The 25,482-nt window shown below is 37.2% G+C and overlaps 1 protein-coding gene across 1 annotated transcript; it reads right to left on the bottom strand.

Moving 5' to 3' along the window:
- Positions 1-379: 379 nt before the first annotated feature.
- ATP6V1B2 (ATPase H+ transporting V1 subunit B2) lies at positions 380-24,737 on the bottom strand. The gene is made up of 14 exons (XM_060015115.1): positions 24,565-24,737; positions 18,298-18,353; positions 13,712-13,810; positions 12,530-12,623; positions 12,321-12,398; positions 11,715-11,854; positions 11,280-11,381; positions 10,805-10,902; positions 10,029-10,152; positions 8,290-8,440; positions 6,769-6,851; positions 5,071-5,175; positions 4,084-4,213; positions 380-2,140 (listed from the first exon to the last, which is right to left on the bottom strand). The coding sequence occupies exons 1-14, from the start codon at positions 24,698-24,700 to the stop codon at positions 2,001-2,003; spliced, it is 1,536 nt and encodes a 511-aa protein (XP_059871098.1). The 5' UTR covers positions 24,701-24,737; the 3' UTR covers positions 380-2,000.
- Positions 24,738-25,482: the final 745 nt, after the last annotated feature.

Below are 25,482 nucleotides of genomic sequence, written 5' to 3'. Positions count from 1 at the left end.
ATGGCAGCACCAGAATCAGAACACAGGTCTACCTACTCTTGCTATGACTGAGCCTCTTCCCCTACGTGTCCTAAATGTCACTCTGAGTTGAAGAGGGGAAAGAAACGGGAGGCCACCATGATGCCACATCCCTGTGCTTTAACCAGTATGTTTTCTTTATCTACTGGACCATCTATTTCAGATTTTATTTGAAGCAAGTTTTGGCTTGCTTCAGTATGTATTTCATTTTCTATTTATTACCCTCTTTCATTCATGGCAGACAGGCTCTAGAGGTCCTGAGAATGTCTGAAACAAAGAATGCTATAAAACACCTTAGTAACTCTCGAAAATGCTAAATGGACCCTGAATCAAAACTTCAAGTTTCAGAGAACTTACAGCCACTAATGATCTACAAAACAAACAAACAAACCCCACACCTTAGTAACTCTCGACCTTGGATCAAACTACAATATGTTGGAAAAGGTATTACTGAAAAGAGCCTGAAAGGGCAGCCTAAAAGGCAGAGGGTACAAAACATGGGCCATGTCCCTGTAAAGGGGACATGGTTCATAATACTGTGAATCAAGGGGCTGGTTCACAATACTGGCTATGATGTTCAAAACTGTGAATCAGAGATGCATTATTATATATTTGCTTGTTGCTATTGCTTTTCTGATTAGAAGATACAGAGTCACTTTAGGTAACTTCCATTTAACTTAATATTTATTTTCATTTTATATCCAGGTCACATTTTCTACATTAAAATATAATCATGCTGACTCCCCCCACCCCCTACACCCTCAGAGAAAAAAAGTGAAGAACTTTACACAACTTGAAAGAAAGATGGAATGCACAGAGAAGTTGCTATTGCACCCAAGTAACAAAGAACACAGAGAGACCAAACAGTAGACATGTCAGAAGTGCATAGAAGACAGCTCAGGGCTCGCAGCAGGAAGGAGGAGGAATTAAAAGACTAAAGCTTTTAAATGCTATCACTTGTGCCACAAGATTACCCTGAAAAGGCAGATAGGTCAGAAAGCAGGACCAAATAGGGGATTTTCCAAAGGCTGCTATCTAACAGAGTTTAAAATATCCATAGATTATATATATAAAAAAATTCCATACACAGAAGAGCTTTCTCTTCCCCACCTTGCCTTTAGCATCTGGTAAACACTTTAGAAACTTAAAACCACTGTTAGCATGTCCAAATGTAGAACCGATATAGGTTTTTCTTTCTTAAAAAATTGTATCCCAACTCTTTCCAACCAACAATTCTATTAATTATTTTAATTATGATTCCTCTGCATGGAAACCCAGTAAGGATCATCAAGACAGGGCATCTCGCTACTATCAGATCAAGGCCAGTTGGGCAAAACCTGCACGATTCTGTGTTACTCAGAGGGAGGGAGAACAGTAAGAAACAGGAGTTGAAACTTATCCGTACCAAAGAGGAAAAGGAAACTCCTTTTCTAATCTATTCATTAAACAGGAAACAGCAGGTGGACAGTAAAAACCATCTGCTTAGAGCAGCAGCACAGACCCAGAGGCACACCAAAATCTAAGAACAAGTGCTCAGGAAAGTGTCTTGGCTCTGAGAGGAAGCGTCTTTCAGACCCTATCTTGTCTCTAGTTTGGAGATCAAAGCATTATAACTTCAGATAGTGATACTCTTGAGGGGGTGGACAAGGAAGGTCTGAGAGACCCAAATAATGAGGACACTAGGCAGCTACCTACACCACTATGTACAAATACACACATCAGTAAGAAAACTTCACCTCCAACCCTCGGCTACTTTAAACAAAGCATTGAAGTTCCAGGTTTTCTGAACAGGGGATATTTTAAAGGCTGTTAGCAGTTTAAAACATTGCAACACTGGCACAATATGTTACCTATTCCTTGTTTTTAATTACAGGGTAACACAGTAAACTCCAACACAAAGGTGGGGATGGGGGAGTGCAAAAGGAATAAAGAAAACAGAACCAGTATTTCACAAGAGCATCGAGCCAGCGATGAAGTAGCAGCTAATGCTTCGCAGAGTCTCGAGGGTAGAATTCGCTCAAAGTGCTCTGAGGGATTCTCTTCAGCATTTCTTTGGGGAAGATTCGGAGCAGTTGCCAGCCAATGTCCAAAGTCTCATAGACAGTGCGGTTTTCGTATGGACCTTACAAAAAATTGAGATTAAATGAATAAAGGCCAAGTACTTCCAACTTCTCAGCGTTATTCAAAATTTATTCTGTTATGGAACTAGCACTGTAAGCATGAAGTATAAAAAGAGACACAAAGCAGTTAGGTCTCCCAGGACTGGATGTGACTTAATGTGGAAATGAGGGTCTAGACAATAAGGACCCCTGGGAACCAGAGAAAAGGGAGAAAGCCCACAGGCGAGACGTTCGGTGGCTGTGTGTGTGTGTGCGTGCGTGTGTTGTGTGTGTTTAACAACGGGTGGGATCTAAACACACTCCACTGAATAATGGAAACTAGACCCAGAGTTTTGTCCAGAGAGTAGTGAGAAAAGCAGTTTCCCAGGAACACAGGCTGACCTGAAGGAGGCTAGTACAGATACTCAGAAGGCCTTAACTGCCAATTAAGCACCTGAATAGGTCCGTGTGAAAGTTTTCAAACTTGCTATTGCTATTATTATTCTTAATAGCAGAATCATTCTTATCCTGCAAATAAATCTCATTTTTTAACTAAGGAGTTAGAGTGGCTAGAGTTCTGCATCTCTTGTCTACCAGAACAATTTTTATCTTTTTAAGATATTAAGGTTCTGTGTAATTTTTTATTTTTTTAGAAAACCCAACTATCATACGTTCTGGGGATTTTAATGTTACTTAAAAAATGTATCACATAAATAGAAAAGCGCACAAATCCTAAGTGTGTAGCTGATGCATTATTCCAAAATAAACACATCGTTTGTAAGTATCACTGAGGTCAAAAATAGAGTTTACCAGCATTAGCAGGGGTGGCAGGGAAGAGAACAAACAAAACAGCTTGAAAGCCCTACACATGCTACGTAATAAAAACCATTATAGACTTTTTAACAGAAGGACAATCAATAAAATTAATACTAAATTTACCCTGGCAATGGCATAGAGAGAGTCAGGGAGACTGGTGAAGATGCTGGCACTAACGGCCAAGGGTGATGGGACAAAGGTCTGGACTAGGTCTTGGGACACACAGAGTGGTCAGAGATCAGCAGCTTCAAGATCACCCAGAACTTGTCAAAATACAGGCTCTCTGGCCCCACCCAGATCTACCGAATCAGAATCTGCACTTCAACAAGATCCCTGGTAGATTCAAAAGCATATTCAATTCTGAGAAACACCAGCCTAAGTTTTTTTAATAGGAATGAAAAGAGAACAGGATAAGATGTTTTAAAGAAGAACAATGCAAATTAGCAAATATTTGATGACTGGAGAATAAATGAAGAGGGTTAAGAATGCCCAATGCCTGAGCTTGGGCTAACTAGGGTAATGGTCATGCCAGAGGTAGACAGAAATTGAAAAGGGAATTGCTAGGCAGGTGGTCAGTTGGGAAAATACTCTGGTTCTCACCACGCTGAGCCAGAGAGGATGGTGGCATAAACAAAGGCTTCCTAGCTCAAGATGCGGGACTAGAGCTTCAGAAAGAGGGGAAAGGCTCATACACAGGAAGTTAGTCATCAGCACAGGGGAAAAAAAGCACAGAAAGAACAGGTAATTAAGCCTTTGGGAACACTAACAATTAAGAAGCAGGAAGATGAGAAATCAGGAGGATGAAAATAGATGGACAGGAAAAGTCCAAAGCCCCCAAAGCCAGAGGAGAGCATTGCAGAGAGGGTAAGAGGGAGGAGAAGTGGCAATGGAGGCAGGAGAGCAGAAGGCCGGTTCTAAGGAAGAGAAAACACAAGACAGGAGCTAAATAAATGGATAAAGAAATTGAAGGTACAGGGGAAGGAACCAGAGGGCTAAGAACAAAGACATGGCAGGCGGCTGGAAGAAACTCTTCTCTAATCAGAAGGAAAATTGTATGGAGACCAATGTAAATTCTCTCAGACTAGGAAAGAAGTCCTCCTCAAAACTACATATGATGCTGTTTCTATTCATAGGAAAACAGTAATCTTACCCTGAGCAATGAAGTTCCTCTCAAACTTCTGCAGAAATTCCAAGTAAAGCAGATCATCTGACGTAAGGGCTTCTTCTCCAACTACGGCTTTCATGGCCTGCACATCCTTACCAATAGCATAGCATGCATACTAAAGAGGGAAAAAAGGTTTACATGAACAGAGATAAGGTTTTATAAATGGTAACAGTAATCTGGGCTATGTAAGTGTATTGCTGTAGCTATCTTCACAGTATTTCACATGATTTCCAAACATAATTCACATAAAGTTCACATGCAAGTACTGGAAAGACTTTATTATACGTAGTCTCACTAAGAAAGGAGTCTTCAAGCATGCAATACATAGGCATTACTAACACTCTACAAAAAATACACTCCCTCAATATATACCAGTGAGCTTACATTTTGTAGAGCATTTAAAAATCACAACTTACACAATAGGAGAAATCCATCTCTAAATTCTATTCAAAAAAAAATATCTGTGTTATCACTGAGTTTATTTATGATTTCTACTTTAAGGTCAAATGTGTTTTTCTTTAATTATGCTTGGTATACAATCTCAGCACTATAGCAACCAAGGATTTCATAGAATATATACAGCTGTATCCCTTAGCGTTCCGGTGATTGCCTAATATGTTAAACAAAAAATTAGTTAGAATAGTCTTTCAGAAATACTCTATAATTAAGGTTACTAATAAAAACTTAATCGTCTTATGCCTTTTTTATTTAAAAACTACCTCATACAGCATTAGAGGTGGGTTTCAAGCATGTGATTTTTAATCTTTGTCATGAGCAGTTATCCTTATGAAAAAGGCTCTAATGAATGTTTCTGTATTCCACTATTCTATATTATATGTTCTATATTAAAATTCTACTTTGATGGGGGGAGAAGAAAAGTGATATGGAAGAAAGACAAGAGGTATAAGACAGCAGAATGAACTGAGAAAATATTCATTTCTTTAAACACCATCCTGGAGAAAACATACGTACCAGCTGGTTAGATACATCGGCATGATCCTTTCTGGTCATACCTTCTCCAATAGCAGACTTCATTAACCGCGACAACGAGGGCAGCACATTAATAGGTGGGTAAATCTTGGGTAAAAGGGGAAGGGGGAAAATATTATATTTAAGTACAAAATTCAAGCTTTACTGGTAGTAAAGGAGGATTTTGAAACTCATTTTTATTGCTTAAATTGCATAACACTGCTACATTTGTTTCCTAGATGATTCCTAATATCTTTTCCTGATAAGAAAAGGAAGAAACATTTTACAGGTTAAGATTTCTTTTGAGAATCAAATCCAAAAAGTAAAATTTACAAAATAGTACAAGATTATATTAAAAAACTGAATTTTCAACATCTGCCTATAATATCAAATCCAAATGGTCTTCTGAACTCTGACTCATAAAATCACACATAAAAAGATTAACAATAGGGCTTCCCTGGTGGCACAGTGGTTGAGAGTCCGCCTGCCGATGCAGGGGACGCGGGTTCGTGCCCCGGTCCGGGAAGATCCCGCATGCCGCAGAGCAGCTGGGCCCGTGAGCCATGGCCGCTGGGCCTGCGCGTCCGGAGCCTGTGCTCCGCGGCGGGAGAGGTCATGGCTCTGAGAGGCCCACGTACCACAAAAAAAAACAAAAAACAAAAAACAATAATTTCACCTAAAAGCTGATATCAGAAGCTGGCATCTATTAAAGAACCAATAAAAAATCTGTTTTTGATTATTCAGTCATAAAAAGAATGAAATCTTGCTGTTTGCAGCATCATGGATGGACCTTTAGGGCACTATGCTAAGTGAAATAAGTCAGACAGAAAAAGATAAATACCATATAATCTCACAAAATGTCAAGCTCACAGATAGAGAACAGACTGGTGGCTGCCTGAGGCAGGGGAGGAGGGGTGAGCAAAATGGGTGAGGGAGGTTAAAAGGTACAAACTTTCAGTTATAAAATGAGTTAAGTCATGGGGATGGACCTTTCAGCATGGTGACTATGTAAGTTAATAATACTGTATCACATATTTAAAGGTAGCTAGAAGAGTGGCTCTTCAAAATTCTCATCACAAGAAAAAGAATTTTGTAACTATGTGAGGTGGTGGATGTTAAGTGGACTTACTGGGGTGATCATTCTGCAACATATACAAATATCAAATCATGACATTGTACACCTGCGACTAATGTAATGTTATGTCAATTATACCTCAATTTTTAAAAATTTTAACAATAAAAGACAAATAAAAAACTCTGAAAAATCTGTTCTTGTATTAATAACAAAAGTAGATTATACCATTATGGAACAGAAGACCCAAAAAAGTTCTTTGAACAACTCACTCCATTTTAAGTCATAATAAAGAAAGTGGAAATTTAATTCTTAATTCTGGCACTTTTTTCCACACCAGGATTTTAGTATTACAGAAATGACAATTTTATAGCCATATTAAAAACAATGTAATTTGATATTTTCTTTTTTTTTTAACATCTTTATTGGGGTATAATTGCTTTACAATGGTGTGTTAGTTTCTGCTTTATAACAAAGTGAATCAGCTATACATATACATATGTTCCCATATCTCTTCCCTCTTGCTTATATTTTCTAAATAAATAATTCCTAAGAGCAAAGTGAGAGTCACTAAAGAATAACTGAAGAATAGATCTATAGGCTTATAGCATCGTTCAACTGTCAAATACCTGTCTGTTGTGTAGCTGTCTGTCCACATAGATCTGCCCCTCTGTAATATATCCAGTCAAGTCAGGGATGGGGTGAGTGATATCTACCAGAGAAAGACACCTGATGTTAGTTAAAGTGTCCATCTCATATAAACAAAACCACAGGAAGTCAATCTGCACTACTTAAAACAGTGCTATATAAAATAGTTTGCTGTGATGATGGAAAAGTTCTTTATCTGTGCTGTCCAATATGGCAGCCACTGGTCAAATGTGGCTACTGAACATGTGAAATGCGGCTAAACGCGACTGAAAAACTTTATTTCAAACTTTATCTGATTTTAATAAACTTTAGAATTTAAACAGCCAAATGTGGCTAGAGGTTACCGTATTGGCCAGTCTAACGTATCTGGCTGCAGCACAGTTACACATGTGTCGACACAAGTTAAATTAGCTATATTCATAAAAAGTACTATTTCTCCTAGTTATGCTCTCTCTCCCCCAAATATAAATAAAGTTCCATTTTAAACACAAAGCTCATTTGCAGAGATTTGCCAATTTGATGTATACTGACAGAACATTCTTCATCCATAAGCTATCCCAGAGGGACACACAACATTTCAACATGGAAAATACAGAGAGGCTAAACAAGTTAAGCAACACTACACAGGCAGCACCAAGCAGGTCCCACAGAGCAAGACACCTCTAAGTCTGTTAAATTACAGAGAGTAATTTTGTAGCTGCTTCCTTGGAACAAATCATTTTCACATCAGAGGTAGTATTCAGACTGCCTGGGTTCTAAAGCCGCCACTTCCTAACTGTGACACTTTACCTCTCTGTGCCTCACACGAGAGCATCTAAAAAGTCGCTATGAAGATCAAATGAGTCAAAACTTACAAAACACTTAGAACAGTGCTCAGTTATAATGAGTTATTACTGTTTCTGAAAATATTTTGAAAAAGTGTTTTTAAAAGACTGAGATAAAGATAAAAAGACACTAACATAAGGGGAATGCTGAAAGTCTCACCCGGGGGCTGCTGGGCATACATCCAGGCAGGCACTGCACTGTGCACTTAGACACACATGATAAAACCAAGTAATTTTTAGCAAGTCTTTGATGATCGTTCTATCTCTAGAGTCTCGTAGCATTTACTATCTGTGCTCTATATCTGGCACTTAAGCTACCTTAAACTACTGATGCACATACATTTAAAAAATATCCACCTAGAATGAGTAGCTTACATTAAGTAGAGCCCATAAATCTTTTAAAAATTCATTTCATCTAGACCAGTGTCCTGCAAACAGTAGACACTAAATACTAGCTAATAAATAAAAATTACAAGAAAATTTTTCTACAAAAGAATAATTATTATGGGTAGTTTTGAAATGAAAAATTTTATTAGAAACAAATCACTAGGTAAGGTAAACTTCTGGAGGATAAACTCTCAAAAGAATTTCAACTCAAAAAGATAGATGGTCTTCTCTCTTAAAATCAAAGTCCTTACAACGATTAGGGATGCTATAATCCAAAGACCCTAAACTTACCATCATTAGGCATGGTGAGAATAGGAATTTGAGTAATAGAGCCACTTCTACCTTCCACTCTACCAGCACGTTCATATATTGTGGCTAAATCTGTATACATGTAACCTGGGAAACCTCGTCGACCAGGAACCTCTTCCCTGGCTGCTGAAACCTGACAGTGAGTCAAGGAGAACAGTATCACATACCAGAAAATGAAAGTTAAAGCTTGGTTAGAACACATTTGTTTGAACAGGCCAAATTACAAAGTTGGAAATATCTTGTTCATTTTAAATATCACCTCTAGAAATGATTAAGAAAAATCTAGCAACATAAATTCAGATTATTCTGCAACAAAAATGTTGACAATTGGGGACCACAGTTTTCTGCTAAAATCATACTGCCATAACACAAATCTTCAAATAGCTTGCTAGAAGAAAATCTGCTTGCAATTTTATAAATCAAAGGTAGTACATTTTAAAACTAAGAGAACATTCTCAGTTCACAAGATTTACTTCACGTTATGGATCTTGCCAGATTTACATAAGCTAATCCTGAAAAGATCAAAAGGGAAGGAAATACGTATATCAGAAATCATCTGATGCATTTTACATACATTATTTAATTTAATCCTCACAACAACCCTATGAGGAAGTTAATGTTATTAATCCCAACTTACAACCGGAATCAAGGGCCAGATAATTTCCCTGGATCACCGCACAAGATAAGAATAGTAATAAATGGTCTTTCTCTTAGAGACAGGCACACTAGAATATATGCATACATTTTAATCTACAGCCAACAAGAACTGTAAATCATTAAGCCCAACTTCTAACTGCTACTCTGGTTCCTCCAAGAGTATGCTCCAGCAGTGCTACTCAAAGTGTGGCCTGCAGACCAGCTTTTATCAATTTGTAAGGAGATAATGTAGAAAGCAAGATAAACATATAGAAAACTTTAGCGGCAATTTGATAGAATAATTGTCTGTCGAATCTAATACTACTAATAAAAGGGTTTGTAAATTGTTTTTTTTGTTTTTTTTTTTACTTTTCTAATACTTATTTTTACTGCCTTTTAGAAAAGTATTTGTGATGGATGGGAGAAAAGAAGTCCTTCAATGAAAAAACACTGTAGCCGAGTGAGATATGATGATGGACCTTAGGGAATCTTAGGCTAGATATTTATATAGGCTGTCTCTTCAGAAGTCTTCTTCCCTTTTTTGCACACTTAAAAGAGCAAGTAACTCAAAATTTCAGTAACTTGCATTAGAACAAACACCCCACACTTCTGGATGGTAAGTGCTAGAATCTTACATTGTTTCTAAATAATCACTGAGCTTTCTGAAGGAAAAAAAAGTTCTGAAGAGGGTTCTGCCAGAGTGTAGTCTTCACTTATGGAAATAAATAAAAATTTACATCATTAAAAATGAAATTCTTGAAAAGGGCTGAAAACTGACAGTCTGGACAGAGACAGAACTACCTTGGAGAGTAACTGATTAAACAGCTTGCATCATTTACTCTAAGAATCCAGTCTTAATCAATGGAGACAGTGAGAGTATGATAAATAGGCTAATAATTTAAATCTCATCCTCTAATTCAATTAGGTTGACAAAAGTAATATTTTCTTTTCTGATTAATTAAGGTATTCTACTAATATATGAGCAATGCATTTAAAAAAACATGATTTAAAAAAAAAATGAAAACTTGTAGAGGGACAAGATAATCCCTGACAAGATAATCCATTTTAATTAAGAAAAAAATTACCTCTCGAAGTGCTTCAGCATAAGAACTCATGTCTGTTAGGATAACCAATACATGTTTCTCACACTGATAGGCCAGGAACTCGGCCGTGGTTAGAGCCAAGCGAGGAGTGATAATTCGCTCAATACTGAAATGAAACATTAAGTCCTAAGTCACTCAAACAAAAAGGCCAAAAACAAAACAAAATGATTCCAGAAATAATAGTACAGTCTCCCTTTTAAAGTTTCACATAAATTGAGGAAGGTTAAGCAATTATTACTTTAAGAGTTCTTAAGTAAGGCAGAGTTCTTTTATGTATTTACATAATAAGAATTACTTAGTGCTACACAGCTAAATTGATTTATTTTATAAATGCCCCATAATTTGTCAGAACTATATAGTTCTCAAAATTGAGCAAGAAAGGAAGAGAGAGAGAAGGAGAAAGGGAGGAAAGACGTAGGGGCCAGATCTTGCAGGTAAGAGGAAAAGGTAATTTACTGAGTATGGACTGTGTGCTAGGTAACTTATACTATTATCTCATTTAATATGTACAACAACCCTGTGAGACAAGTATTATTTATCACACTTTATGAAAGAAGACACTGAGCTTCAGAACCTAAGTGACTTACCCAAAACCAAGTAACTTGCAAGAAGCAGAGCTGGAATTTAAATACGGTTATCTCATACCTAGGCCTGTGTAGCTTTCACTGTAATGTTCTACCTCCTTAGTGTAAGGTGACATTTTTGACCAGAAGCCTGCATGAACAGGGGGAAAATAGCTCTATTCTTTGTTTACTTACGTTGGGTCGTTGGCCAAGTTCAAAAAGAGGCAGACGTTGTCCATTGAGCCATTTTCTTCAAAGTCAGATTTGAAGAACCGGGCAGTTTCCATGTTTACCTAAATGGCAATGACTTCATCAGTGCTGGGAGAAGAAAAATGCTCAATATTTCTTTCTTTCTTTCTTTTTCCCCCCAATATTTATTTCTGATGAAGGCCAAGCTATAGATCTGCACGCTCCTTCTTTTAAAGGTTCAAGTACCCCCAAAACGTTCACAAAAGCCAACAGAGTGAACAGCTTGCTTTGGGCACAAAGGGAATTATTCTTACATTCCATAGTCAAATGCTAAATACTAATCCATGGTTTGCCCAAAATGCCAAGCTGCAACTTCTCCGCCTAGAGATAAACTGAATAATATATGTGCAGTTTTCTACATTGTTCTAATAACACAAGCAATTTTACATTTCATACTAAAACAGAAAAAGATAATACTTACACCCATAGCAGCAAACACAATCGCAAAATTTTCCTCACTGTAGTCCACTACATCTTTGGATTTTTTTACCAAACCAGCCTGGCGACAGATTTGAGCTGCAATCTGATGAGGAGTACAAAAGAACTAAGTTAAAATCTAAAATAATACTTCTACAACAGTAACTTTTACCCTAAACTTTGGGGAACTGTAATCATAAATGAAACTGGGTTGTCTTAAAGGGCTTTACTCAATAAAACTATTTTGTAATTTTTGCAGATTCCTAAGAGTAAGGAAGAAGTCAGATATGTGTGGATGAAGAGTCAATGTAATTGGATTATATAAACAGTAACATTGGGTATTTACCTTGAAAATCTTATATTTGGTTTCTCACTAAGAGTGAAGCACTCAGAAATTCTTTCTTCTTGAATTTCATACCAAACAGATTCTAGTTCTCACCTCATTGTGCGGTAAGCCAGCAGCAGAGAAGATAGGAATTTTCTGCCCCCTAGCAATACTGTTCATGCCATCTATGGCCGAAATGCCGGTCTGAATCATCTCCTCTGGATAGATCCGACACTGAGGATTGATTGGCTGGCCTAATGCATTTCCAAAAGGGAAAATTTTACTATGTCTCTACATTAAGACTACAACCATACAAAGCATATAAAGCATTTCTTTCTACTCTTAAAAAATCAGTTATTTTTGAAATCTGAAACTGTTTAAATATTTTTTTCCATTAATCTTTTGTAGATTCACAAATTATATGGTAGTAAAGTGAAATGTAAGGTATAGCAAATAAGAGAGAAATCCTAATTTCAAAGCCATTATGGCTTTTACATTTCAGATATATCCTGGTGATATTTTACAATAAATAAAATATAAAATTTTAAGATAACCTCTAGGAAAAATAAATTAAATAGTAAACAAAAAATAATTAATCAAACATGGAATATGTTGGTTATCTACTTAAAGTATCATAAAAATCACCCTTTATCTGACAAAGGTATAAGATAGATAGATGCTATTTTCCCCAAAACACAGAAATCCATTTTCTGTCCCTACCCATGATATCAAGGAAGTCTTCAGCCAGTACAACAGGACCTCTGTCGATGGGTTTTCCTGATCCATTGAACACGCGACCTGTTAAACAGTAACAAGACAGTACAGAGTGGACAATGACTCAAATATTCATAATCTTTACAAAGACTTCATGGAAATACGTTAAAAAGGAAACAGATCTCTGCTCAGAATGAATAATAATATCCGTTTACCAAGCATATCCTCAGACACCGGCGTTCGGAGAATATCCCCAGTAAACTCACAGGATGTCTTCTTGGCATCTATACCTGAAGTCCCTTCAAACACCTATCAAGAAAGAAAAGTAAACAGAAGGGCATAAGAAATTTAGATCATAAGCGCTTAAGATTTGTCAGCCCTTATAAAGTCAAATACATCAATGTACAGACTACTTTTAGTATTATGAATAAAGAAGTGTTCATGGTGGACGATGAACCAAATTGCCAACCTCTTAACCAGGGTCATGCCTGCAGGCCAAATCCACCAAGCAAGCTAAGAATGGTTTTTACATTTTTAAAGGATTGTTTTTTTTAAAAAAAAAAAGGAAAAAAAAAAGCGTAAGAACATGCATCAGAGACCTTAGGCAAAACCCTCACAAAGCCTAAAAAATTTACTATCTGGCCCCTTACAGAAATTCTGCCGACCTCTGCTCCAGATCTACTTTTTAGAGCAATATGTTATTTGAGAAAACCGGCACTTCCTATAATCAGCAACATTAAATACTAGGCATTATCAGAGACAATTTAAAGAAGGAGACTCAGATCTTGTTTTGGTTTCAGCCCATAAGCTCTGAATTCTACTTTTCATCTCTCTCCTTCTATGTGACTATCTGTTTCATTTTATCCATTAAAATTTTTTTTTAAAAAAGCCATTTTACCAGTGGAGCTACTGGGCTAGAATGGATATTGGTGGCTGGCATTTAGCAAGAAAACATGAAAAAATACTTTTCTTCCCTCATAGCCAGTAAAGAGTCGGGTCCCTGGCTTAAGATTTTCATGGTTGTGATGGTGCAAAAGCAATACACATTCGGTAGAAACGGTACTTTAAAACAATCACATGAGATATTTAACATTTTATTATAAAATAGGCTTTGTGTTATATGGTTTTGTGCAATTGTATGCTAATATAAGTGTTCTGAGCACCTTTAATGTCAGCTAAGCTAAGCTATGATGTTCGGTAGGTTCTGTGTACTAAATGCATTTTCAACTTACAATATTTTCAGCTTATGATGGGTTTATCAAGATGTCACCCCACCTATAAGTTGATGAAGATCTGTATACTTATGTGATAATTACCAGAAAGAACTACTGGTGTTTCTTATGTTTGCTGTGATCAGAAAAACGTTCAACTGGCCAGGTTTTGAAAGTGATGCTTACCTGAACCACTGCTTTGGAACCACTAACTTCTAAAACTTGCCCACTCCTCTTTGTGCCATCAGGTAGTGTTAAGTGCACAATCTCAGCATATCTGGGAAACTAAATAGGAAAAAAATAAAGGCTCAATAACCAACATTTTAAAAGCGCCTCAAAATACTCTATATGCTTCTATGTCTTTCACAGTATGTATGCACATGCAGACCCCATACCTCCCCAAAGCACACAGGTATACATCCAGAGTTTAGAATATCCTCAGGTAGTTTAAGTCCTTAAAACACTTATCACTGGCACATATACTGGCAAATGCAACATAAGGTACAGAGGGAAGGATCTTAAATCTATGAAACCACAGCAATTAAATTCTTTCCTTCTGTGTATATGTTTTTAAGCTTTGAGACTACAGGAAGTTAAAAAACTATGTTCCCACTACTCAGAAATGATGTTTGCTTCTGGGCTGTGTAATCACCTTGTGCTTTGGGAGGACAGGAATAAAATGTAACTAAACAATAAAATAATTACTATTATAATAAATAATGCTAATATTCCCTCCTCAATCTAACTCTCCTAACCAGAAATGTATTCCTCTAATCCATTTTTAATATTTTAAATTGCATGTTTCCAAAAATATACTGTAGTGTTTCACTTACCTAAATGATAACATACTAAATATACCATCCTGCAACTCGTTTTGTATTTCCACTTGACCGTATGTTTTGGATCTGTTATAGTAGTATTTACCTTATTTTATTAACATAATCTTTTGAAAAATGCATCACTACTTTGTGTGAGGTGAAGGAAAACATCTGCCAATGCATCCGTGAATCAACACTGACTGTAGGACACTTGATTCTGGAGATGCTAATATGAATAAACGGGCATCTAGAATCAATGTTAGAACAGATATAGTTAAAACCAAGTGACACTACATTTTATTCAGCTGTTCTTCTACCACTGGTGTTCAAGGCTGTTCCAAATTTATACTACTACAAACATGTTGCAATGAACATTCTCACATGCGGGCCCAAGTTTCCCTAAGGTATCTGGTTACCTAGTGGTGCGCTATAGGCTGTGTCCATTTTTATGTGAAATTACTCTGCAAAGGAACCTTTTACTTTACAAACTCGCTAGTAGTATAGATAAGTATCTTTTCCCTACATCTTTGCCAATCTTGTATTATTAAACTTTAATTTTTACCATTTTGATAAAATAAAAAATAGTATCTTTCAATTTGCATTTTCCTGATTCTACTAATATTGAGCATCTTTTCATGTTTACTGACAATTCAGACTTCATTTCCTATAATAGCCTTATTAATATCTTTTCCTCGCTTTTCAACTACATCTGCTTTTTCTTATTTACTTTTAGATAAGTTTCATAGATTCTGAGTCGGATATTCTTTTGCGAATATCTGCTCCCAGTCTTTCTTGTCTTTTAATTTTGTTTATGGTATACTATCATACAGAAGTTTTTGCAATAAAATGACTTGTTTTCCTTTATGGTTTGTCTTTTGTGTAGGAAAACCTTCCAATCTGAAGTCATAAAAATGGTTTTCTATATTGTCTTCTGACAGGTTTCTCATGTTTTGGTCTTTAATCCATCTGGATTTATTTTTGGTACGTAATTTTATTTTTCTCATTTTTATTTTTATTTTTTCATACAGGAAGCCAAATACCCCAACAATATTTACTGAGTAGCACAAATTAATTTGTGCTACAAGTAGCACGACTTGTAATGTAGCCTTTATCACTTACCAAGTCAAATTCTCAGGTGTGAGAAGAGTTGGTTTTAAGAATCTTAACTTTGCTCCACTGAAATATCTGCTTACTCCCTCACCAAATTTTTATTCTTACTCTATTTCTAATTGATTTTGTTACCTGGAGAGCATCAACATATTTTCTATTCTGAGCCTTTTCATTCATGAACGTGGAATCTCCACTTATTTGAAGTCTTCCTTTATGTCTTTCAACAAAGTTTCACAGTTTTTTGTAAAAAGTTCCTAATTATTCTAGTAGTTACTTCTGGCATACAAAACACTACTGATTTCTATAGACATCATCTGCATCCAGCAACACTGTTTTACACCATTGTTTCTAATAGTTTGTCCACTGAATGACTTGTGTTTTCTGTTTAATTAATCATACTACCAAGAAATGATGACAGCTGTGCCTTTTCCTTTTTAATCCCTTTATCCCCTAATTTCTTTTTCCCACAGCATTGGTTAGGGTCCAAGCACAAAGACAGAACAAAGATGGATAGCGGTGGTGACAACAGGTGTCCTCGTCTTGTTCCTGATTTAAATGGGAATGTTTCTAGAGTCTCTCCTTAAATACGCTGTTTGCTGTATGTTATGGTGGTTATCCTTTAAGAGGTTTTAAAAGTTTGTTCTATCCCTTATTTCTAAGACCTCCTTCTTCTTTTGTTTTGTTTTTTTTTAGAAACAAATAATTTTATCAGATACATTTTCTGTATTTACTGAGAAGAGCGTAAGCTTTTTCTAGCTTAATCTATGAATGACCTGAATTATACTGACATTTGCTAATATCAAATCATCTTTGTATTACTGGGATAAATTCTACTTTGTCATAATTCTGTTGATTTTTTTTTTTTTTTTTTTTTGTGGTATGCAGGCCTCTCACTGTTGTGGCCTCTCCTGTTGCGGAGCACAGGCTCGGGACGCACAGGCTTAGCGGCCATGGCTCACAGGCTCAGCCGCTCCGTGGCATGTGGGATCTTCCCGGACCAGGGCACGAACCCGCGTCCCCTGCATCGGCAGTCGGACTCTCAACCACTGTGCCACCAGGGAAGCCCTGTTGATTTTTTAAAGTATATTTTTGCTAATATCCAATACATGAGAACATTTTTATTTAGAATTTTGGAATCTGTGCTTGTGAATGAGATTAACTACACTGTTTCTTTTCTGATACTATCCTTTGTCAGGTTTGGAAATCAAAGATGCGCTACCTTCAGAAAATGAGTTGGACAGCAGTCTCCATCATCATCTATTCTGATACAATTTGTATAAAATTATCCATTCCTTGATACTATCTGTATGCCTTAAGTTAAAAACAGGAGCCAAAAACTAAAAACAAACAAAAAAACACTCTTAAATCTGGTGGTATAAAGCCATTCTTACAACTACATAAACTTTTTTCCTCAGCTGGAGTTATACCCCAAACAAACATTCAATAAAACTTTTTCAGCTTTCTTAAAATTACTTCCTCCAAGATGTTTTCTAAGTCCTTCCCATTATTGACTCTCATAGCACCCTGCACTCACCCTTCATAGCACTTAACAATTAGACATTTATGTATTTGTATTGTGTATTTTTGGTGCTGAGTTCAGCACTTAACATAGTTGACGCATGAATATTTTTAACTGTTTTTGAAAATATATTTACTAATATAAAAGCTTCATATTTTTAAAATATGAGTCAAAAATTTTATCCAATAGAAAGTATATAAAAAAGAAGAAATAAAGGACAAAGAAGCAAATAATGCTTTCAATACTTCCTCAAAAAATAAAAGTGTATGCTTCATCCTTTCACAAAATATTAACGGGCAGCTGCCTAAACCTTGTACAATTTGTATACTGAGGCTTTGAATCAAACTGCAGACTAGTATGAAACTGTGGCCAGGAGGAAGCTATATGCTTAATCTTGCAATTAATTTGTATAGGTACCTTGTCATGCACAAAAATATCTTAGTGATAAAGCTGAAGAGACAGTTCACTTTGCCCTTTCTTTTAAGAAATGTTTTTCAATTTATTTTCTGCTTCCAGAGGGGCCACATGCCAAACACACTTCTGTCATTACTTCTCTCAACAAACTAATAACTGTGTACCTTTCCCCCGATCCACTCCCAACACCAACCAATGAAGAATTACTGTTCTACAGAGCATATTATACAAATTATCTCTGAAGATATTTTAATCACTGAACTCAGGCAGGAGGCTTCACCTAGGGTGAGGTCTATTCAATTACAGACTATATTCTATGCCTCTTTTTCTAAGATAATTATTATGTATAGGTGTGGCTAAAAAAAACCCCACGTAACTGAAGCATCTTTCAACAAACTGAATAAGTAAAAACTATTCTCTGCTTATGGTTTTAGTCACTGTTGAGATAATCTGTTGTTTATTCATTACTTGAATACCAGTTATCAGGCCCTCAAAGACAAAAGTAACATTGTTTACTCACTCAAAGACCTTAAAATTTAGTAGAGAAGACAAAAATGTAACAAGTATAACAGTATACTATATATACTGTATACAGTATACAAGTATAACAGTATACTATACTTTACTGTTGTTTTCCTAATAAACCTGTGAGGTATGATTAACAAACAAATAAAATTTTAAATTTTACAGACAAGGGACTCAAAGCCACAAACAGATTCCACAACAGATCCAGTACTAGAATCCCATCTTCTGACTTCTGACCTAAAATTCTTGTCTCCATATAGCACTGACATTCCGATCAAGGAATGGCTTAAAAAAATCATAACAAAAGACTTAAAGTGTACTAAACAGTACTTAATACTATGCTTTTAACTTCATAAATGGTTAGACGATAATGATAGTGGTATTACCTTAACATGATCTAAGATCACTAGTGGACCATTAACTCCTGATACTGTCTTGTATGCTGGAAAGAAACACAAAAGAGTCAGTTCTTGTCAAACAGGACAACAGTCTAAATGATCTCTCTGGTATTACCAAAAAACCCCTCTCTCTATCATATCTATTATATGGAGCACTCAGAAAGTATGAAATTTTTCACCGAATTTATAAAATATGCCTGCATCTGTACAACTTCTCATAATCCCCTTCATCAAACCAAAAACATTTTTAATTCTTACTATAAGTCACATTGTTTCAAGGACCCAGGATACAAAAACAAAGGTAAAGAGGGAGAGTTCCCACAAGAGTTCACAATTTTATATGGAGAAGGGGGAGGTAAGGGCTCTACCAGAGGTGTGCTGAGGGTCTGTGGGAGCACAGGAAAGACCCTGCAATGGTCCTTACTTAGAAAAGAAAAAGCTTTACAGAAAAGGTAGCACTTAGCAAAGTAGATAGAGAAGAAGAAGGGAATCCGTAACTTTAAGCAGAAGTGACAAAACTCACAAAAGAAATCTGACAAAATGTAGTCTGTTAAGATAAAATGCCATGATTAAATAGTATCATAAAAACTACAAAAAAAAAGAAGAGTTTATGAAGGCGGATGGAATTAAAGGCCAGAGATCACATAAGCATCCTTTAAAGAAAAAAAAAAGTCAAGCGTTACTGTCATTGTAGAAGCTTGTATTTTCTACTGCAAATTATGCCCTAGCAACAAACTACCCAAATCTCTCATTTTAGAAAGGAGGTAGCTATCATTGAATTGTATCACACCTACATACATGCCGAGTATAATGAATGGTAATCAAGTATAAATCAGAACACTCAGGAAAGCAATTCTAACAATGTCAGAATTAACTAAATTTCATAATCAGAAAAGCTGAAAACACAAATGAAATAAGTGTTTACAAGACCTAAAATAATGTGTAAGAAGCTGTCAACCAACCGGGAATTTTTCACTTGCTTGATTTCTTATGACATCTTAGACAGAAATTTCTGAAATGAATGTAGACTCCCAAGAATGAGGAAACCATTTAATAACCAGTCTGTCCATTCAAGGGGCTTCAGAATTTAAAAACATAATTTCTTTAGCCAGGAAGCAAGTGCCCTGGTAGAAACACTGAGACAGGGCAGGCAAGCAGTCAGGAACCCTAGTCTTCATACTGAGGACCTTTAAATCCTCACACCAAATATTTGCTTGAATACATTTGCAATTGTAATGATCAACAGAGGCCCCTAATTACTTTTTTTTCCCCAACCTTAGATAAAAAGCAAGTCACAAATTTTAAATGTTAAGCTACTTGAATGGATGGCAACGTAAACAAATTAATCATGCCTCCAAGATTATTAGAAATATCCCAGTTGTCACATATTCTGCTACTTTTATGTTAATCCGCTCCATTGTTTTAAAATAATCTAGTACTCTTAAAAATAAGTCCTACCCCTAAAACAATTTCTTCATTGTTCTCATTTTATTTTTATTTTTGGACTCGCCACACGGTTTGCAAGATCTTAGCTCCCCAACTGGGGATTAAACCCACGCCATGGCAGTGAAAGCGCCGAGTCCTAACCACTGGACCGCCAGGGAAGTCCCTCACTGTTCTCATTTTAAAAGAATCCACATATTGTTTTTCAATTACTTTCTAAAATTGCTATGTGGATATGCAAAGTGAACTACATTAGAAACATGTTTTCTTGGCACACGGGTTTTAAAACTATAGAAACAAAGACCTTCTCAAAACCTAAACAGCTGGGAATGGGAGTAGGGAGTGGGCCAGTGGAGGTGTGGGAATTCAGTTTTGAGATTTACAGGCAACTGTTTTGAATAAAATGTAACATCAGTAAAATGCTTCAGGTTCTGAAATTCTCTTTACTTTCCGGACAAGATTTGCATCTCCTTTGAACTTTTAACCTCTACAACAATGATCCTTAAGAATCTCATGTTTAAATTCAAGCTCATTCAAATTATGAAGTTTTGCCAGTCACAAGGCAAAAAGCATGACCAAGAAAAAAGAAATGCTAGTCATTGCTTTTCCTGGAAACAGTGAATCAAGTTGATTTCAACTATAGAAGGCAAGATTCTACTTCATCAAAAGCAGTCTCTAAATTTGCAACAATGTATGTAGTCTTTAAAAAAGCTAGTAACCACTGGAATTAATTAATAACAAAACTACCAATACACATTTAAAAAGTACTTGTCAGGAATTCTTTTTTAAACTCCATAACAGGTCTATAAGCCTAACAAATATTATTCCAAGTTTTACAAGAGAAAAATGATTCTCAGAAATTAAGTAACTTGCCTAAGGATCTGAACTTACACCGTCTGCCTCCAGTCATTTTTTCTTTGATTCTGTGCTACAGCTCAAATTCTAAAACTGAACTGGTCATTTTTTGTGGTCTGAGGCACTCGTGTATCATTACTGAAAAACAACCTTTCTCCAGTGGAGTGTAGCCACTAGAAAAGTTAAAGCAGGAAAGGAAGAAACTAATGGAGATGCTTCAGCAGTTTTCTGTCACTGGAAAGCATGAGGAGACCACTTCAGGTACAAACCAGAGGTTAAGCAACATGCTTGGTTTAAATTAAAATGGGATGCAAACTAAACTAATAAATGTTATAATCCAAACTAAATAAAAAATATTACCAAACGAAACTGCTTCACACTTTACAGAGCATCTTCAGATAGGTTACCTTTTCAGTTTCACAAAACACTGGGAGGTAGGCAAGGCTGATAGACCTACTCCACACTTAAACTACATCTATGAGAAATCTGTTATTAAATGGAAGAGCCAGGATTAAAATTATTTTTGTTTGTTTGTGCCCCCCCCACCACCAATTCTAAGTTTATACTCTATGACCCTTAGTCTCCAGTATAACTTAAAAATATGGAGATAACACAGTTCCTAGCACTTGGACTACAAATAGGGAGTAGAAAACAGTTTATATACAAACTATAGCTCCTTTCCACAAGAGTAAAACTACTGGGGGGGAACAAGAAGAGAAAATAATATCAAATACCACCTTTTATCTCTCAACAATATTTACCCAGATTTTCTCACCATTAGTATTAATAGTCCAAAGCAGAGACAACAATTTAGATTAAAGCTGCCAAAGACATAAAGCTGCTCTTCAAAAAGTCAATACCCATTCACAAATCACATAAATATTTCTGTTTAGAAACAATAATGACCACTCTTCTCTTGAAAATTTCAAATGAAGAAGAACTTGGGTCTGCAGGGGATGATCAGAACTTCTGAAAACACAGCAGACACATGTTTACATCTTTGATCCTGAATATTTATGAAGACAATAAATATTTATGGAGTGACATTTAAAACCCAAAATCTACAAAGATTTTAAGAAGCACATATTTTGTTAGATGACATCCTCTTCCTCCTATAGGATATGAGATTGTTCAACAGAACTAACACTACTTAATGATTGTGAAACTTTCAAAAAGAACATTCGACAGTCATTGCACAATAAGAGATCTAGTCCTTCAGCCTCCACCTTATTAGCAAAACAAAACCGGAACAATCATCTTCTATTGTGCAAGAAAAGTAAAGACCCACACTTTGTAGTGGGCAAGGAGGGAGAGGTTCTGGAAAAAGGCAGGCCGACCATTCCTTTACTGGACTTTTCACTGAGGCTAACTCTGCTTTGTGACATAAGAAACTAAGATTAGTTGATCTAGGATCTCAAGAACAAAGGAGATTATCTAATCCAAAACGTTTAACATCCAAGAGTTCTTCGTATATTATTGAACCTTGCTCAAAGTTTAAAAGGAAATCAAGTTTTCTTTCATTGTGACTTTAGAAATTCAACTAATGTGCTCAAGATTATTTCAAGCCTGCATATCTCATTTTCCATCTCTTGTTAATGGCCCCAGGATCCAATCTGTACAGTGGAACTGCCAATATTCCATTCCTTTGTTCAAAAAGCACACATTAAATAACTATAACTTTTTACCTAGGATGGTAACATCGATCTTTAATCAGAAAAATTAAGAAGTTAATATTTATTCAGAAGCAATTAAAAGTGTTAACTCGAATCAAGAATGTGGCAATACAGGAAAAAGATGACATTCAAATGCAGTTAGCTGTTAGCCTAAGTATGATATCATTTGTGCTTTTTAGAATAACCCAGACACAGAAGTGAAACTCAAACTAAGTACCCCAACTCCCTACTCTGGTTCCATCCACATTAAAGATCCATATACTAAACTATTAGAACAAGGGGTTTAAATGCAAGTTATACAATTACAAAACACAATGTTTCTATGTGCCAACACTGCGCTAGGCACTGAGGATACAAAAAGGAGTCCTGAACCCTAAAGTTTCAGTTTTAAGCATTATGTCGCAACAATGTTGTCAGGAGGAATCTCATCTGGCTAAGCACACACAGAATGTTGAGAAATCATACTCATCTCCCTTAAGGGTTTACAACCTCAATCATGGAGTACTCTTTAAACTATGTTATTATTTCAATTGATACTCTGAGTTGAGATTGAGTGAATAATTATATGGAAAAATGACTACTGCCCCTTATAATCTTTTCCTAGAAGCACCACTAATGTCTATCTGTTCTACCCAAAGAACAGCAAAGCATACAAATGCAATTCATAAAAGAGTATTTGTAACTGTTAGGCACAAATTTATTGTCATAAGAATGCAACATCTGTCAATTTCTTGAAACATTCAGCTCATGTAAACTCTCAACAAGCACTCTCTAATGCAAATAATTCCCATTATAGAAAGCACATGGGGGGGGAATAAATTAGGAGTTTGGGATTAAAATATATATACTACTATACATAAAACAGATAACCAACAGGGAACTACTGTATAGCACAGGGAACTATACTCAATATCTTGTAATAACCTCTAATGGGTAAGAACCTAAAAAAGAATATATATACATATATAATATATATAACTGAATCACTTTGCGGTACACCTGAAACTAATACAACGTTATAAATCAACTATATTTCAATTTTAAAAAAACACATCTCTGCAAACCATAGAATCAAGTCTTTTCTTTCTTCCTTACACTGCAGTGCTGCCACATGACCTGACCCACTGACTGATGAGGATGGGATTAGTCAGGCAGGAGAGCGCTCAGACTAAAACCCTTCATCTGAAATTCTTGTTAACCAATGAGCCACCCACAAAGAGGTACTGTGGCAATTAACCGGTGCAAATACAGTCTCACCACGTTGGAAAACATCAGGTGCTTTCCTAAGTTTTAAAGAGTCTACTTCCAGTGCTCATCCCTGGTTCCTAAGGAAACTGTGAAGAGGTCTGATGCTACACAATTTTATTGTTTAGTCATCAAGAACCATTTCTTTCGAAACTGCTGAACAGTCCACTTAAGCCTGGTTTATTAAGGTCTTTTTACAATCACAACACTTAAACATGCTTATGCATATGCTTTGCATATTTGCTAAATAATATGGGCAAAGCTTCTTGTCTTCTCCAAGATAGCCTTGCAATCAAATTAATGGCAGAAAAAGGTCCAGCAAGAATTAAGAAACCTGGAATTTTCCTGCTCTGCCAGTAATTAGGGGTCTAAAGCCTGGCAAGGCCTGTCCCTTTCAGAACCTTAGGCTTCTCACTGTAAAATGAGAGGGTTAGACTAGATGACCCGCAGGGTACTTTTCAGCTCTAGCTTTCTCTGATATCTAGGTGTCCTCCTGCGGAGCAGCTTCTCCACTGAACAACATTTCCCTCCGGCTGTGGGCCTGACCTCCATCCACGAAAGGCCTGAGCACGTCAGCGATGACACTACACCGTCCCCCTCGGCAGGATCTGAGGTCCTGCCCTGAGGTCCACACCCGAGGCAGGGGGAAGGGGAGGAGCGGTTCCCTCGACCCCTGCAGATCCAAATGAGGTCAGCAGAAGATTAGGATAAGAGTGGCAAGAAGTGGCCTTCGCTCAGAGACAGGAAGCAAGCGCCTGAGCATGCTCCAGCCTCGGGAAACTGGAGAGCACCGGTGGAGCAACAGCCAGGAGACCACCAACCCAGGAAAAAGTTCCCGTTGGTGCTCTTCCCCTTAGCCCACCCCTGGCACGGAAATTAAGGTACACTCAAATCGCCTACTAGAGAGAGACGTCGGAGTACGGGGACGCGAGAGGGAAAAACAATCCCCTCATCCCACCCCTCTGGTTAAGCAGGTGAGTGGGAGCAAGGGGCTGGGCTAAGAGCAAAGACAGGATTCGTCTTGCTCTCTGATACTCACTGAGACGAGGCTGGGAGAGGTAGTTCCGGCTAATTGCCAGCACCTGTTCTCGAGACCCCACCACGGGCCCACTGGTGGATACGGGAAGCTCAGGCGCGGCCCCGTTCACGATGCCCCGCATCGCTCGCAGCGCCATCTTGTCTCCTCCGTCCCGACTGGCCCAGCAGCGGCGCCGCGCAGGCGCAGATATAGCTGGTGCAGCCCGCGCCCCGCTCCGCCCATGCGCGCTGAGGAGTCCCCGCCCACTGAGCTGCACCCCACCCGCGGCCTCGTGACTTGGGCTCCGCGTAGGCGGGGCTAAACCCGAGCCCTCCGCGAGAGGAGCTGACCAGCGTGCTGGGAGGAGGATGCCGGGCCAGGGAGAGGGATCCAGAGAAAGGCAAGAGTTAAGGGAGAAGGAGAAGAAAGGAGGGAGAGGGAAGGAAGGCAACTTCGTGCAAGAAAACGTCAGCGGCATTTCATGACATTGAATGAAGAGAACTCAAGTTCTAAAAAAACACTTTGAAAGACAGAATCTAAAACCTCTTCTAGTGGATATTAACATGGGGAACCGTGTGCCCTCATTTCTCTCACTTTATCATCTTCCTTTCCAACATATTCACTCATGTGTCCCTTCAAAAAACATATATTGGACTGTTTTAGGGTGGTGGTAGTAGTGTGAAAGACAAAGTGGGATGTGTTTGAAAACTATTTGAGGGTTAGAACCGATGCAAGAATGCTTAGCTGGCTGTGGAAGGTGTCAATCCAGGCTTGGGTCCTGAGTGATTGGTTGATTGTGTTGTTGTTTACCGGGTAGAACACAGAGAAGGAAGTGAGGAATTTTGCTGGTGGTAGAGGAGGAAAAGAGAAAAGCTAATTGTCTGGGGATGTGTTAAGTTTCCTGTGGAATATTCAGAATGAGATTTCTATTAAACTAAA

Source organism: Delphinus delphis, chromosome 6 (assembly GCF_949987515.2).
Source record: "Delphinus delphis chromosome 6, mDelDel1.2, whole genome shotgun sequence".
NCBI classification, from domain to species: domain Eukaryota; kingdom Metazoa; phylum Chordata; class Mammalia; order Artiodactyla; family Delphinidae; genus Delphinus; species Delphinus delphis.
Note: the sequence above shows the minus strand (reverse complement) of the source record. Positions and strands in the feature narration are given on the sequence as shown.